The sequence below is a fragment of the Rattus norvegicus genome, chromosome 10, assembly GCF_036323735.1.
Source record: "Rattus norvegicus strain BN/NHsdMcwi chromosome 10, GRCr8, whole genome shotgun sequence".
NCBI classification, from domain to species: Eukaryota; Metazoa; Chordata; class Mammalia; order Rodentia; family Muridae; genus Rattus; species Rattus norvegicus.
The window spans coordinates 59,568,043-59,584,865 of NC_086028.1; the positions used below are offsets into that span (position 1 = coordinate 59,568,043).

At 41.9% G+C, this 16,823-nt stretch overlaps 1 protein-coding gene and 1 long non-coding RNA gene across 4 annotated transcripts; both read right to left on the minus strand.

Annotated features, from left to right (window-relative positions):
- Positions 1-641: 641 nt before the first annotated feature.
- Positions 642-1,586, minus strand: Or1a1b (olfactory receptor family 1 subfamily A member 1B). The gene has a single exon (NM_001000036.1). The coding sequence runs from the start codon at positions 1,584-1,586 to the stop codon at positions 642-644; it is 945 nt and encodes a 314-aa protein (NP_001000036.1).
- A 5,147-nt stretch (positions 1,587-6,733) lies between these two features.
- LOC134480703 (uncharacterized) lies at positions 6,734-16,062 on the minus strand. 3 transcript variants are annotated; one of them, XR_010055418.1, is made up of 4 exons: positions 15,933-16,015; positions 11,918-11,965; positions 10,762-10,939; positions 6,734-8,178 (listed from the first exon to the last, which is right to left on the minus strand). It is a non-coding gene; the product is annotated as an uncharacterized LOC134480703 (long non-coding RNA). The 3 variants fall into 3 exon arrangements; XR_010055416.1 differs by lacking the exon at positions 11,918-11,965 and having other exon boundaries at positions 15,849-16,062; XR_010055417.1 differs by lacking the exon at positions 11,918-11,965.
- Positions 16,063-16,823: the final 761 nt, after the last annotated feature.

Genomic DNA, 16,823 nt, shown 5'->3' on the forward strand with positions numbered 1-16,823 from the left:
AGAGATATATTAAATGTGAAGTAGGAAAAAAAATACTTACCTGGTGAGGTTCTTCAAAGATTTATTTGGATAGGTAAATAATGTCTGGCCTAGTTAACTCTAAGCATAATCACAAACTAGTATTTTCATCCACTTATTTCACATTTATTAAGTATTACTGATGCACTTTTTATGTCCAAAATTGTAAAGAAACTGCAATATATAGTCACATGAGTCTTGCCACGCATGCTTGTAAGCTTAACAGAGTGACCAACCATAATAAATAAAATGCTCATGCAAAGAGTAATCTATAATCTTTAAAGCGGGAGTTACTATGAGCACATCCCGTGACATGGATAAAACAGATATCAGTCCAACTTTCTACATAATAAAGTCAACACTTAGACTCCCAACTCCACTCTGCTGGTCAATCGGCTGGTGAGAACTGAACCCAGAGCCATACGATGCACTCTGCCCAAGGGAGCAAAAATGTGTGTTGAAATTAGTGCATTCCATAAGTTAACTCCACAGACCATCAGAAGGCTCCCAAGGAAAGAGATTTCAAGCTAGAAATATGACAAGCAGTTACTTGAAGGGGTGACATTGAAGCTGGACTTCCTAGTGCTTCTGACTGGGGACCACAGTGTCTGCTGTGCATGGCCTCATGTGGAGGAGGAGGAGGAGGAAGAGGGGCAGTGGAAGAGTTTCTTCAAAGCCGCCTTCATGTCACGGTTCCTCAGGCTGTAGATGAAAGGGTTCAGCATTGGGGTCACTGTTGTGTACATCACAGTTATCAGTGCATGCTTCAGACTGTAACTAGCCAGAGGCCTGAAATACATGCCCATGACTGTCCCATAATACAAAGACACCACTGTCAGGTGTGAGCCACAGGTGGACAAGGCCTTGAGGAAGCCCTTGGTGGATGGAACCCGCAAGACTGTGGAAAAGACCCGGACATAGGAGATGATGATGAATAGCAGTGGTACTGAGAAAACACCCACACCAAAGTACATCATCTTCACATTGAAGCGAATGTCAGAACAGGACAGCTGGAGCAAAGGCGTAATGTCACAGTAGAAGTTAGCCACATCCCTGTTGCCACAGAAGGACAATCTAGCTGTGAGTATGGTGTGGGGCAGTGAGTTGCCATTTCCAATCACCCAGGACCCAGCAACCAGCAGGATACAAAGTTGTGGACTCATAATTGTTGCATAATGAAGTGGGCGGCTGATGGCCACAGCTCGATCATATGCCATTGCAGCTAGTATATAACTGTCTGTGTTTGCCAAGCCTATCATGAAGAACATTTGTGCCATACATCCCCCAAAGGAGATGGCCTTGCTACCCAGGAGATGGTTGGCCAACATCTTGGGGATAGTTACAGAGGAGAAGAAGATGTCAACAAGGGAGAGGTTGGCGAGGAAAAAGTACATGGGGTTATGAAGGCGAATGTCAGAGTGAATGGCTAGGATGATGAGCGTGTTCCCAAACACCGTGATGGGGTAAATGAACAGGAAGAGGATGAAGAAGAAATATTCCTGCTCCCGCTGCCTTGTAACTCCCAGGAGAGTGAACTCTGTGGTAGAAGACTCGTTTTCTTCTCTCATGACTCCATCAACATGGAATCAGACACGAATCCAGAAACATTAGTGCAATTATGATCTGTATGTCACCAGTCTCCCCCACTACACCATATAACAGTTGGCTCTCTCTACACGTGAATCCATAAAATCCAGAGTCACATTATTTGAAGAAATCTCTGGTGATCAATGGTACAGATAGTAATTTATCCAAGAACCTTTATCAAGTCTAAGCAATGTTCATTTTCCCTACCAACACTACTATTTTATATTTCATTATTTCAGAGTTAAAGTTCACAATGCATAGTCTGGATTCATAGTATGACTTCAAAGAAAAATCACAAACATAGGACAATTATGATTACTTCTTGTTTGTTCAACATATGGAACAGAGTCTTTGCTTCTAAGAGCCTTAGAGTTTCAGGGAGAAGCCAGAATCACACTTGTCTCACTAGCCATCATATGGAAGGCAGCCTTTTGGAATATTCTATCATGTACTCCAATTCAAATGTCCTCCAGGAAAAACTAACCTAGAATTTGTCATTGTTTCTTTGACCAAACACAGAGTGATCTCATAGTATATAAAATGTATACAGTGGAATGGGAAGATTCTAAGTCATAAGGATCACTGAATTCAAGTCCTACTAATGAAAGCCCAGTGAATTTTTCTCCCAGGTGTCCCATTCATAAAAGAGACCTTTTTCTGTCTCCTTCATATGTTTCCCTTTGGTAGCCTTTCAACTACACACAACATTGTACTTTCTCTCAAGTCTTCTCTTCCTAGTCTTATTATGCTACCAACACCACTTTATAAACTCTCCACTCTATTTCTGTTGTCTTGGTTTTCTTATAACATAAACTTCAGTAGGCCAGACCAAACTGTTTTTCTACTGGAAATGTTGTAATATTTCCTTAACTTATTCACCAGTCTCTTCCAATTTCCCTTATCTATTGATCTCAGATGTTAATTAAAACAGAGACTACTAGCTACTTGGTGCTATCCTTGCTACCCTCCTCTTGATCAACAATTTCAACTACATTTCCCAATATCCTTTCTCATTAGGTGCAGTCATGTGACTGACTGATTTCTAGCCAATCCACTTATGTGTTCTAGTTGGAAGCTTTCACCATAATGCAGTACTAACAGTTTGAAATGTTATAGAAGTTGAAAGAGATGATACTGTCACATAATGAAATTATCCTGTGTCACTAGTTCCTCCATACAAGAGATATATCCAACACACACACACACACACACACACACACACACACACACACACACAAACACACTTTGGGTACACAATGATACATTGTCAGAAAACAAAACAGAAAAACAGGAGCAAATATGAAATAATATTCTAGCTACCAAACCCACATGGATCTTTGTCATAGTATTTTCTGGATGTTCTTGAAATTTAACACCAGCTTTATAATACATTGGATTTAAAATAAAGATATTACCTGTTGGTGATGATTTAGTTCAGAGTGTGGCCAGGAACTGGTGGCTCAAGACAGTATTTCATCAAAGCTAAGAAACAGAGATAAGATTCTTTGTTGAGAAGTAAAAAGGGCCCTGTATTACGTCAAGTAAGACATGATCAGATAAAAGGAATCAGAAGAGCTTGGATGATCTTTGGCTAACATCACTTAATTATCTAGTGTTCTTTACCTAGGTTAACAACTTCCTATAAACCTCATCTTCAACTCATAATTCATGGTGGTTTCTAGCTTTGTTGTACCACAGATAACAATCCAGCTGTTCCACCTTTACATCTGCCTTCTATACACTGGGCTAATTATGTCCTGTCCCTCAAATATGTCACCCTCAGACAGCATTCATTCTTCCACTTTCTTCTCCCGGAGCTCCCAGAGAGTACTAGAAAAATCACAGACTTGGGGTTGGAACTCTTGAGCCCAGATCCCAAGCAGAACTATCACACTCTTCATCAAGCATTGCTATAACCTATTGAAATCCAACCTCAACTCTGCTACTCCCACAGCTCACCATGATACTCACATGAGCAATGGGCCCAAATCCTGGACTCATCATTGAATATCTTGCTTCATAAAGGAACATTTCTTAATATGTTTTTGATGCATGTCATTCTCATGTGTTTGCCTTTACATTGTTTGTCCCTTTGCTCCAATGGGAAAAATGCATCCATGTATCAAGCATGATCTCATCCTTATTTTCTTCTATTTTCTGAGCTATCTCACTCCATTAACTTCTTTGCTGGCTCCATAGTGTTATAGCTATATGTCCTACCTACAGACTAACAAGAACACTGTAGCCTCTTCAATGAGCTTTGTAACCCATTCCAGAAACCATTCCTCTTTTTTTAAAACTGTATTCTCCTTCCTAAACCAGGCTTGTTTACAGAAGTTGCTCTTTACAAAACTAAAAATATGCTTATAAATGCAGGTGTGACACATGGCAGAGTTTTCCCAACTCATTCACTCTAACCATTAACTGACAGATTTAATCCAAGTTTCTTATTGTGGAGAGCCTCGGGGACAGAAATTCAGACAACTGACAGTAACATCAGCCCATCGAGGCAGAGGGATACAGACAAAGCTGAGGACTAGGATGGAATCGTCATGGGAAAGAAGTGTGTATTTGTCTTGTGGAAAGTTGTTAGCCAATGCAAGGGGTTTATTCAGTAACCTGCTATGTACATGGATTTGCACACTGAATATAGTTCCCACTACCCCTTTCTGAAAAGAAATGCTCAACCCTTTATTTAATACACTCAGTGACTAATTAGTATGGCAACAAGTTGATGGATACTCCACTGCAAAAATTACAGGATGATATGGAAAAGTATGCAGTTCAAGAATACGATGAAAATATGCATCCCTAGAGGAGAAACAGTTGGTATAACAGAGAAACAGAAAATACAAGGAAGAAAAGGAGGGCGGTTTGTTTAGTGTAGGGGCTAAGGCATGGAGTCCATGGTGCCAGATTTTAGAGTGGTGTCAGGAGGGAGAGATGACTTCTGTATAAACCCAGGCAAGAAGCAAAATAAACCTTGTACTGTTGAGGAGAAGATCTGAAGCTGCAGCAGCAAGAAGGTGACTGAGTTCCCTGAAAGGTGTCAGTCTCACACACAGCTCACCACTAATATTTATACCCCTGGAGAGTGTTCTGGCTTTGACATGAGCTATGATACTGAGGAAAATTTTTGCAAGGACAGGTGAAATTAATTGTTTGCCCTTATCATGTGAGTACAAGAGATGGGACAAAAAAGAATATGCTTCAAATGTTTTTCAGATTTCTGTAGTAATTCCACTCCTTAAGACTGACTCTGCAAATGGTTCATGATCACACTGCCAAGCCCCAAATAGTTGGGAATAGACACACCTTTCTAATTCCTCTCTTAAGACCCTGCATTTCTGTTTTGCACAACTCTACACCACATACCCATGAAACATCAAACGTGCAACACATGTATGTGGTTAAAAATCGCCTAACCTGGGATAACTGAATCACAACGGCTCTTTCCCAGCTCTGTGTTCATGAAAAAAGTCCCAGGAAAAGTGTGGTCAGAGCAGGATTTCTGTCCATCTGCTACTTTTACCTATTGAATTTTCAGAACTTATGTCAGACTGTGATTTGTGTCCATCTAACCTCTCTGAGTGAGGGTTGGTGACTCATTTCACCTAGTAAATGATTTGATAAAAGGACTTGATGATTCTACTTACCTCGTGATGATTTTACGAGGGTATAGGAACAGCATGGTTGTTATATAGCTGTTTCTGCTGTTTGCCTAGATCATGCTGTCATAGTGCTCTCTCTCCAATGTCCACAGACCTACCTGGAAGTCAGCAGACATTGTCATCAGATACCCTGGCCCCGTGGGCTTAACTCCTGTTCCATAAATGAAATTTTTCAAGCAGCTAGACTAGGACCTGGGCCCAGGCATGCTCAGAGAAGCATCCGGGTGATGCGTTTGGATGGACATAAGAATGGGATGGTTTGAAAAATTGAGCTTCCCTTTTCCAGTCCATGAGCAGAAGTAACAAAAGTGCTGTCCTGGATTGAGCCTGAGGAGGAGGGATCTCCCAAACTGCAGCCCAGTAGATCTTAACATAAAGATTGGGAACCTTCCAGCAGCTTTTAAGTCTCCTAAAACATCACTCTCCAGATATCATTCAGGTTCAACTTGTAATAACTGTTGAGATTGATGAAAATGTCTCTTCCTATAGCCTTAGGGGACACAGTGGCTCCCAACAGTAATTTGCAGTAGAGAGAGTGTCTCCAGGGCTCAAGCTCTGGGCTGACCTATTCCATCCTCTCTGTTGGGATCTCAATACCTCTGCTGTTCAAACTCTACTATGAACCACCACTTGGGAGTTGCAAGGACCCTGATATGACTGATATCTTGGTATTTCTGCACGTCTTTCTGCTGTTTAGTGTTTCTAAGAAAGAAACTAACAATGCATCTTTCACTAGAATTTGGTCAGAGAAAATTAGATTGTAAACTATGGCTGTCCTTGATGTAGTATGCTAAGAGCAGATCTCCAGATTGTCTAAACTCTGAGATATGGAAAGAATCTAGACATCTAGAGCACTGAATGCATGTGTCATCTTCATAGTAACCCTAATGATGAGTGTTGCCCTGTGATTTAGTACCTCCTGTGGCAGAGAGCTCTCTGCCTTCTACCGAAAGTGATGTTGAATGCTTGTGAGCCCAGGCTTGCTCACCAGTTGCTGACTTTGATGCATATTGGTTGTACCCATCTTGGGCCAACATAAACAGTAATAAGCATAAACTCATTCTCATGAAGTTAATGTGATTGAATGAACTATATATAATTCTTAAAATAGCATGCATTTTTAAAATATATGTATTCTTGGCATAGTGCATGGCACATAACTAACAGGGTAGATCAACTCCTTTTACTGCTTTTATTCTTTTCAGAGGTAAGGACTGACCTGTAGGCCTTGTACTTGTTAGAGAAGTAGTCTAAAACAGAGTCAAAGTCCCAACTCTCTTATTTTTCTATTATTTCTATATAAACCTGTATAGAATTTACTATGTATTCACTATTTTACTGGTAGTCATGTGACAAGTCTGTCCCCGCCAGCGGGGACCCAGTTATTCAGGGTCCCGAAGAGGCTTTCTACCTGTGGGCCAAAATGGGGGTGAAGAAAAGAAGGAGACCAAGCAAGATTCTGTTGTCAAGGTCTCATTTATTGAGATGAACGTTACAGCTTTTAGGGCTTTCAGGTAGGGGGAGTGACCTTTGTGAAATATGAAGGAGGGGGGAGATGAGGGTATATAGGCAGTGATAGATGGAGGCAAAGAGGTCAGGCGATGAGGTCAGGTGGTGGAGACACTGGGTGTTGACTGAGGAGATCACTGGTATCTGCTCGAGCTGAGGCATCCCTTGAATGTTATCTTCCTGTGCCGTAAATTCATGGGAGAGGCTTTGTCCAACAATCTTAAGACTTATGGCAGTCATCTTAGAGGTGAGTCTCTGTGGCCAAACAGCCCAGAATCACTTTGAACCATGCAGTCAAAAAGCGGCTAGGCCCAAATCCAATATGGCTCCGTGCATCTCCCCCATTTTTCTTTTATAAAAGACCATTAGGTGGAAGTAGTGGTCTGAGAGAGATCAGACATGCCTCACAGAGTGCCCAGCTCGGCCATGGCAAGCCACTCTTGCAGTTAGGACTGCACCCCAATGGCTAGGAATGAACTTATGCTGTAACACACCATTCTGGGCTATACGTGTGTGTTATTTGGGGGAGAAACTGGGCAGAGGAGCATTTGACCGGCCCGTACATTTAAACGGGGTGTAGCCACCTCTGTCTTAGGATCGACCTCTCGAACCCCAGCCTTATCTGTCATAGGATCACCTTGTCACCCCCAAGGCACCATGTCTTAGATTGGTCAAGGGTCAGAGGAAGTTGCCCATCCCTGAGGATAGCTACATTGGATCATCTTCTCATTCCTCTTACTTGAGCCCAGGGGCGAAAGAGTAGAAGCCAGATGGCATTAATATAAGAGATTGTGGAAATTGAGCCTCTCCCGATAAGTAGTGGGCACCTCATCTGGTTCGTTATCTCTCTGGTTCTCCTCAGCTGCTACCACCAAGTGCCTAGTCAAGCCTCTCCTGTAATAAAATTTAGAATTCCCAATTGTTAGCAACTACTCCAGAAAGTTCACCCACTGTGCTTGCTTAACAATAGAATGGGGGGAGGGTAACTCCAGACACTACAGACACAATGGCTGCAGCAGTAATGGCTGCTACAATAGCAGCGAAAGTGCCAAGGTCTTTCCCAGGACACTTCAGGATCTCTGGAACAACCAGCAGACAAGGGAACCATGTCTGAGATCTGCAGAACCAGGGCAGAGTTCCCCAGTCCACAGCAGCTTCCAGCAAGCAGCAGTGCACAGAGGGTCGGAGCGCAGGCCGCGGTGGGACGGGACACAATGACTGCAGCAATGCCAGAATTTCTGTGATGACAAAAGATGAGTGGGAATCCTCCATATTCCTCCAAGGACACAGGAATGACTCCAGGGACCCGAACCAGGAGAGCTGATTCTTCATGCTCCCAGGATCAGCAAGTCTCAGCAACCACCTCTGGCAGCTGGCATACTCTTGTAGCATCCTGTAGAAAAAACACAAAGATTCCCTCTTCCCCATATAAAATATCTGAACAGGATCATGCCAATATGTGGATCTTTCTATTTCACCTAGGCAGAATTATGCCTAGTTGTAGGGTGCCATAAACTCAGAGTGTTCCTTGGCATCCAAATTTTAAAATTGAAATAAAAGGAGCATATTTTAGCATACAGGGATAACTCCCATTTTAATTTATTAAAATGGTGTTAAAATATTATTTATTAAGATAAGTCCTTGAGGATTAAATTGAGGACACTGAGCACTTGTATTTATAAATTGACTTTTATACCAAATTATTGTCTCCAGCATTATTGTTTTGGATATATAAAGAATGAGATTTTTTGACTAACTGTTCCTATGTATGGCCTATAATCTGCCTGGTATCATTGTCCTCCCTTGCTAAGGGGTCCAGGCAATCCAGTTTGAGTTCTTAAATGGCCTATAAAGGAACAGTACTTAGTGCTCTTAACCACTAAGCCATCACTCCAGCCCCTCACCAGCTTTATTTACCTAAACATAAGCATCCAGATTCAGTTGTACTAGAAATCCCTGAGCTGGTAAGGTGAGGATGGGAGTTGAAAGTAAGCAAATGGAGTCTTCCTCTTTTTGTGAGGGAGTGTTATCAACTCCATTATCATTTTCAAAGAGCTGGGTCTATGGTTTTGTTTAGTTGTCTGAGCCAGAGCACTGAAAGGACAGTGAGTTGTCAGACATTCACACTGAAATCATCACTCACTGATTTTATGTAGAAAACCGGCCTTTAATAAAGCATTAAGTAATTGAAATCAATTGTAAACCACAAGCAGCACATTGGCTATCAGTATATGAATTGAAAGCTTGATTTTTAAAACAGTGGCTAAAGCACGGAATTTAATAATCTGTGCTGAAGCAGCAGAAACTCAAGAGAATAAACAAGTGATCCAATCATACATGTAGCCTTTTCATTAGATGAACCACCTATAATACAGTAAGCACATTTTCTATGGGTTGCATGCACAAATGTACAGGAAATACAAAAGCATGCAAAGAGTAAAATTATCAATTTTGCCTGAAAATCTTTATATGTAATAGGCCAAATATCAGTATTTTGTAATAACCAATTTAATTGCTGTTTGGAATAAGATATGTTTTACCAGGTTTCTTTTTTTTTAAATACTTTCAAGACTCTAGCCTATAATTCTGTATTAACACAACTGAAGCTTTATCTCCATAAGCCTTGTGTTGCAGGGCAACAGCAGATGCCCTTGCAGCACCTAGCTGGACTCTGCCTTAAGATATCCCTAAGTAATTCTCAACTCTCTTTTGTGTCTTACTAAGTCTTTAGCATCAGGATTCCAATCTGGACACTATCTGAACCTATACACAAAGGTCATGACTGCCTTTTAGAACTTCTAAATTTATACAGGTTGTGATCCCAGAGGCACAGTCCCAAGAAGTGTTAGGAGTACTAACAAATGCAATGTTACATCATTTGCAATAGAAATCAAGCCTACCCCCACACCTATCCCAAAGGAACCCAGGGCAAACCTGAAATTCTTGTTTCTCAAGCACACTCAAGTGAGCATTATAGATTTCCTGTAACAGCCACTAACAAGCATCCCAAGTGGGATGGTGAGAAAACAAGAAGAGAGTCCAGAAAATAGAGGTCTGCTGAAGAGGGCAAAAGCATTTAGTCACATAGAAAGACAATCAAAAGATTAACAGACAAAAAAACAAAAGTGTGCACAAAACAAAAAACAAGCGGCCACCACAAGATTGCCACAAAACTGAGCTGATTCAGATTGGAGCTTCCATGAGCTCAGCAAAGACAGATGAACGGGAGCAGATTCCACATCACTCCTCCTTCCCAACCAGAATCTTCCCATTGTCAAAGTCACAAGTAACACAAAACAAAGACCTAAGACACATAGACAAGGACCACTCTGGAAATACAGACAGCCGGAAAGGCGGGTCTTTTCTCCAATCCATGAGAATGGCCGAATCCTCACCGGCACCCAGACGGGAATCTCCCAGGCGTCCCTGGGGTCCCTTCTTATCTCCTGGATGTCTCCCAGGGCAGTACAATCGGTGAGTCCCTGGCACATCTACCACTCACATTTGCGTCTCTCCTGAGACACGATCCTCCCTCTCAGCCTGAGATGGGAGCATCTGCAAAACCAGAACTCCAGAACTCCAGAACTTGCGAGCAAATACAGACCCAGAGTTCAGCCGGCACAAAACACAAAGACACAAAGACACAGACACTACCTCCTGAATCAGAATCGCCTAGGATCCTTTTTCTTACAATAAGACATTTAAACACTTTCCAACCTTATTCCAACTATAGGAATTAATTTCTGCTCCTTCAATAATAAACCAAGGACAAGTTTCTCACACAAAGACAAAAAAAATTCACTTAAAATTAACCAGGGACACTTTTCATCAATAAAACAAAAGAAATTGATTAAATCCTTTTTCTTAACTCTTTCCTCTCTCCCTGAATGAGCGCTTGATCTCTCCTATGAATCAAGCCTCCTTAGACAATACCTTCCCCATGGCGATGGGACGACACTTATTCGACCGGTCTTACCTCCCTCTCCAGTGATGCACGAGCGATGCAGCCTGAGAGTCCTCAATTTCTCCGCAGATCTCCTGTCTCCGTCGTCTGGTAGTTGGCCGTACTTCGGGGTCCCTGTGTTCGGGCGCCACTTGTCCCCGCCAGCGGGGACCCAGTTATTCAGGGTCCCAAAGGGGCGCTACCCTTGGGCCTAAATGGGGGGCGAGAGAAGAAGGAGACCAAGCAAGATTGTATTGTCAAGGTGTCGTTTATTGGGATGAACGTTACAGCTTTTAGGGCTTTCAGGTAGGGGGAGTGACCTTTGTGAAATATGAAGGAGGGGGGAGATGAGGGTATAGGCAGTGATAGCTGGAGGCAAAGAGGTCAGGCGATGAGGTCAGGTGGTGGAGACACTGGGTGTTGACTGAGGAGATCACTGGTATCTGCTCGAGCTGAGGCATCCCTTGAATGTTATCTTGTGTATCTATGTTTCCTGTGCCGTAAATTCATGGGAGAGGCTTTGTCCAACAATCTTAAGACTTATGGCAGTCATCTTAGGGGTGAGTCTCTATGGCCAAACAGCCCAGAGTCACTTTGAACCATGCAGTCAAAAAGCGGCTAGGCCCAAATCCAATATGGCTCCGTGCACAAATCTCCATATCCTATATCAAATTGTATACATAATCAATATTGAAACATTTTGAATCACACTTTTCTGCCGCTATATATGAGGTTGCACCATGCTTGTGGCTCTGCTGTAGCTATTCGGTATATAGATTTTGGTCCCAAGTTTGGTCCATGAGCTGTCAGACATAGGTATCATAGTATCCTATAATTAGTGTCTTTTTTCTTGGTAAACACATTTAGGGGTGTTGTCATCCTTCTTAAAGTATCTTCTGTGTTTTATCTCCTGGGTGCCCATGAAAGGAAAGGAATTATTTAGTGGCATAGAAAAAATGATGCCTTAATTTTGTAATATTTATCAGTTTTCTATGGGCACTGAAAATGGGTTTTATTGGATAATGCAAAAAGAATCTTGACCGTTTTCTCCTCCCAAAATAGAAATAATGATCTTGGGAGTTTTCCTCCAAGTAAGGAGAAGACCTATAATTGTCTCTAGGAAAATCAATCTTTACTCTTTTCCTTGTCATTGAAAAAGTTTTAGAAACAAGGATGATTGTACACATACCTTCAGAAGAAGAGAGCAGTACTGCCACATGAAGTACTGTGGTGATTCCTAGATTTCAAGATTTTGGAGAGATTAGGATGACATCTGTCCCAGTATCTACAATGCCTTCATTTTCAATATTATTTATAAATGCCTTTAGTTTTGACTTCTGATCATCTAGAAATTTGCCAAAAAACATTTATTTTTGGTCCCTTCAGGGTTTTTACTTTTATGTATTGAAAGTGCTCTGACCTTCATACCTGAGTTATTAATGTCTATTTTCAGAGCAGTATCTTTTGTGAATGAGACATAAAATGGTTGATTTAAATTTGATATTAGGACTTGAAATAGCCACACCCTGGGTATTTCCTGACAAGGAGTTACCCTGTCTATCTCTTGTTGGTCCACATTCATTAGTCCAGTGTGCGCCTTGGCCACATTTTCTGCATTTTCCAATGTGCTCAGGATTTCTTTTCAAATTAGCGAGGCTCTGCCTACATTAATTTTGATGACTTGTTTATTATAATTAAGACATTTGGAAGTTTGGATTTTCTCAAAAACCTTAGAAAATCACTTCTCTTATTAAAGTTATATCATAAGAATAAGAACCAATATCAGTCATATTTCTATCTTATTCTTTTTAACTTTATTCATTTTAAATTATTTATACCTGTCTATGATTTTTATACCCAATATCCTTTTTCTTTAGCATTTAAGAATAATTCCAAATATTTTTGCCTGATAAAAGGTTCATCTGTACTCAGATTTCTTCTTGCTTTCTCTCTGTCTCTCTCTCTGTCTCTCTCTCTGTCTCTGTCTCTCTCTGTCTCTCTCTGTCTCTCTCTCTCTCTCTCTCTCTCTCTCTCTCTCTCTCTCTGCTGTTCAGCTGAAGGTCTCATGTCGTTGTTAGCTACACCTCAGCCCTTCTGCTCACAGGGAAAAGAAGGTTCCATTACACCACGAACTGTTCACTGGCTGTGAAGGTGTTAGCAGTGGCTGCATTAGGCGGGGGACACTGTGTCCTCCCATGAGAGTGTAGCTTCATATTAGCAGGCAGCACTTGGTGCTGTGCCAATTTACCCCAGCTAGCATGTGCTCTCACATTTCTGGATCACCATGCTGTGCACTGCAGCCACACCCGATTCAAAGGCCAAGACTATGCCTCAGGGATACTGAGTTATGCAGGCTGAATTCAATCACTTTGTATGTCCCAGTTGCGAACAGAAGCACAGCCTCCTGCATGGCATGGTCGTCAAAGGCATGTACCTGCAACAGAAGAATGTGTGCCAAGTATGGACCTGCGTCCCCTGTGGCTTGGAGAACCTGTACCAGCTTTCCCATGGCGTGGTCTACTTGTTTTTATTTTATTCACTTAGTTATGATCCATTAGTATCACTCTTTTGTTGTTCTATCATCTAAGACTCAGTCAATAAGAACTCTACAATATGGCTTGTCTCGTGGTCCGTTCCCACCCATCTTGGAGCCTTGAAGGGTACTCTTACCTCTAACAGCACTAAGCTATTACTGGAGTGACCTTCTTCAAAGACTGAAGAAAAATCCACAATAAAAAGCAAACATTAATGATTATTTATATATGTATATAATATGTATTTGTGCTTATGTAAACATTTAAACATATACATACTATATACAATCATATATATGTGTATATATATATACATCTATATATATATATATAATCTTAAGAAACCTAGACAAACAATTACAACATAAATTCATTATTTACATTAAAGGGGGTTGTATATAATGTCATAGGCCAAGGGAGATTTTATTTGGTTAGATAGGGTAGCTTTCTCTAGTTCAGTCCAAGAAACAGACAGTTAATTTTCTTGGAAGAAGTTCAATGCTAGTGGACCACATCCTTCTCTTTTGCAATAAATTGCTCCTAAGGGAATATTTGGGACCTAGGACAATTGCTAAGCTCCAGTATCACATAAGAGATAAGGTCTCACATTGGTTCTGCTGGGAAATAGATGGATAGGTAAGTCCTTTGTTAGTCCAAGTCAGGAACACTAGAGTATTCCTAGGGTTCTGTTGAGAAATAGAGCTCACTCTACAGTCCTGCTACAAGAGATGTGTAGGACTTCCATGGCTATGAAAGGAAGCACCTGGCTGTCATCTTATTAGACTCCACTTGAAAGAGAAACAGCCTCAGAGTCTCAGGAAAAATTTCAGGTTATACAGATCAACATAGAGGACCAAAGAAGAGGCATCAGGTCATTGTGATGGTGGCTGGGACAGACACAGGCAATGTGGTAAGCTCAAACTGGGGTGGGACACCATCCTTAACGTAAAAAAGGTTTGCTTTCCAGCCCCTAAGAGCAAGGAGAGGATGGAAGCTATGATCACTGGCCACTGAAAGCACAACCAAGACCTGTCAACTGCAGTGCTTGGAAGGAAAGAAAATGCTCATTTCAAAGTCTTTCCAGCCAAAAGACAGGATTTCCAAGGAAGTCAGTGCAGTCTACAAACATTTTTATTGATGGGGTCCAGAAAACAGACTGCAGGGAGAGACATCCCTATGGGCAGGAGGATAGACAAGTGAAAGAAACCTTATACTTCACATGGAAAAAATCCTGGGTGTGTCCTTTAGAGTCACTGGGAGTGCCATACTCTCATCCTAGAGCACTCATTCAGATAGTACAGTATTCTGGAGGAGGAAGGGAATATGCTTTGCCTGAGAAGTTTCTTCCTGTAGGATACATCCTGTGTACTATGGTGTGCATTAAGACAAGTGTGTAGTTGGCCCATAGAACACAATTGAAGACAGAAAAGAAGTTTTAATTGATTGCTTCTTAGGTCAGAGGGCAGTCCCTCCTGAAACTCTTCCACATAAAGTCGGGGTGACTGGATTTTTGTTTCTTTCACTTTTGTATGCCCCATATTCTGAGGGCAGAATGGAGGAACTGAGGTGTGTACGTCCAGTATGCATGCCTTCCTGGCTCAGGAGACATACGACAGACTGGACTCACTTTGCTCCTGCCATTAGCTCTGACACTGCCAAATCACAGTGGTGGAGAAAGGCTTGGCGTTACATGTGGCTATGAAGCTGAGTTCATCAATCATTGCGGCAAATTATTGTTGCGTGAAAATACAGACAGTGAAATTTAATTTCAGGCTAGCTAGCCAGTTCTGGAAAAGCTTTAGAGTCTTTGGGAACTAATAGGAATTTAGTGAAGGGATGGGATAGAGGTTGCTGAAGAGATACCCCATATAAAAGGAAGAGAATCAATGTCCAGCATGAAGTCTAGGTAAGGGTTGGCAGAAAATCTTCCTGGCTAAGAAATTGAAAACTATTGCATTTGACTCACAGAACAGACACAGCAAAGGTGGGACTATTGTGAAAAAGATAACAGGCAGGTCCCTAGGAGATCACCTAGACTGGACTATCCCTGAAAGACAAACTGAGGAGGTACAGAGCAGGGTCTGTTAGACCACCAGTAAGAAAAGGACCCTGTCATAGAACAATAGCTATCAAGAGGAAATAATCTGGGTCCAGACATGGGCTCTGAAAGGCTATTTTTCTGTCTTAAGTACACCACATTACAGTATGTCATTTGGAATCACAAAGAGTAAAGATCACACCAGGTTCTGCTGTTTTCTGGTGTGTGACTTTGAGGCAACTCACAGACCTTACCTTCCTCACTCAGCACAGGATTAGAGAAAGGTCAACTAGCTGTCACTAGACTGAAAATTCAGGAGGTGGGGCATCTGGGTCTAAAGGAAACCACTAAAATCAGGTCTGCTGTTCTTCCTATTCTACTTAAACCTCAACTGGAACTGAGGGCAGGAAAACATAACGCAGCCTTGCCGGACGCCCACAGATCCTGCTTGAAGTTTAACTAAGACATGGAAGCATCTATACAGTTTAACGCTGTTAGCCTTTGGTTAGTGCATTCTCTAAACTAGCTACTAGCTTACTCTGATTTACCTGCCATTGCCTCTCTCCCTGTGGCTGTCACTGCCTGCTTCCAGCTCCATCTGCCTCCTTAAAGTCTCTGTGTCTGTCTCTTACCTGCTCTTCCTGTGTCTCAATCGGTGTCTCTGGCTGCATCTCTGTCTGGCCAGAGGTCCCGCCCCCACACTTCCTACCCCAGCTCCAGCTGTCAGCTCTTTATTATATAAAAACCATGTTCCAGTCTGGACCAATCAGCAGCAGGACAACAGCCAATACATCTCTTCTGAGTTGCCCTTCAGCACTGAGAGCTGTTTGACCTTCACCAGGGCACCTTGCTTTTCAATATGATAATCTCAGAGTATCATCTTTTGGGCAGATGAAGAACAAGCATTTACGTATAAACAGTTGGTGATGGGTCATAGAAATGACAATACCAAAATCAAGGCAGCACTTAGCTCTCTGACACACAGCAATACAGAATCACACCTTCATACAAAGTGAGGGAAGGTCATGTCAACAGCTCAGTTTCCCAAAAGTGTCCTCAGGGTAAGGTGATCATTCTTTGATCCTGAAATCTCAGGTCTGGCAGAGTCAGGTTTTCAGTGAAGTATATTCTGTCCTAATCCAAGGAAGGAGCTGTTCTCCCAGATCCCCAGCACCCTGATGCCTCTCCTTAGCTGTTTAGATACTTGCTTGTCGCTCTTTATTTCCGCCCTTGTCTGTTACTGCTGACACTGAGAGCACATTCTCTTGTGCACAGATGAGTTGTATTATTCTAGCTGCATTCACATTCTATGTTCCAGTGACATGCTGTGTGTCTCTCAAACAGGGCATGTTACAATTATATGTATTATGTTTTCAGTCTGGAGGAGTATATAGTTGTGAACAAGAAATAGAATGACTGCTTGACTGCTTATCCATGAATTGAACAAGGACAACAACAATAGACAGGTTAATGTCGACGTGTGTGTGTGTGTGTGTGTGTGTGTGTGTGTGTGTGTGTGTGTG

What these genes read in the sequence shown, in the direction of transcription:
- Or1a1b (NM_001000036.1), bottom strand. Translation starts at nt 1,586, where the DNA reads ATGAGAGAAGAAAACGAGTCTTCTACCACAGAGTTCACTCTCCTGGGA.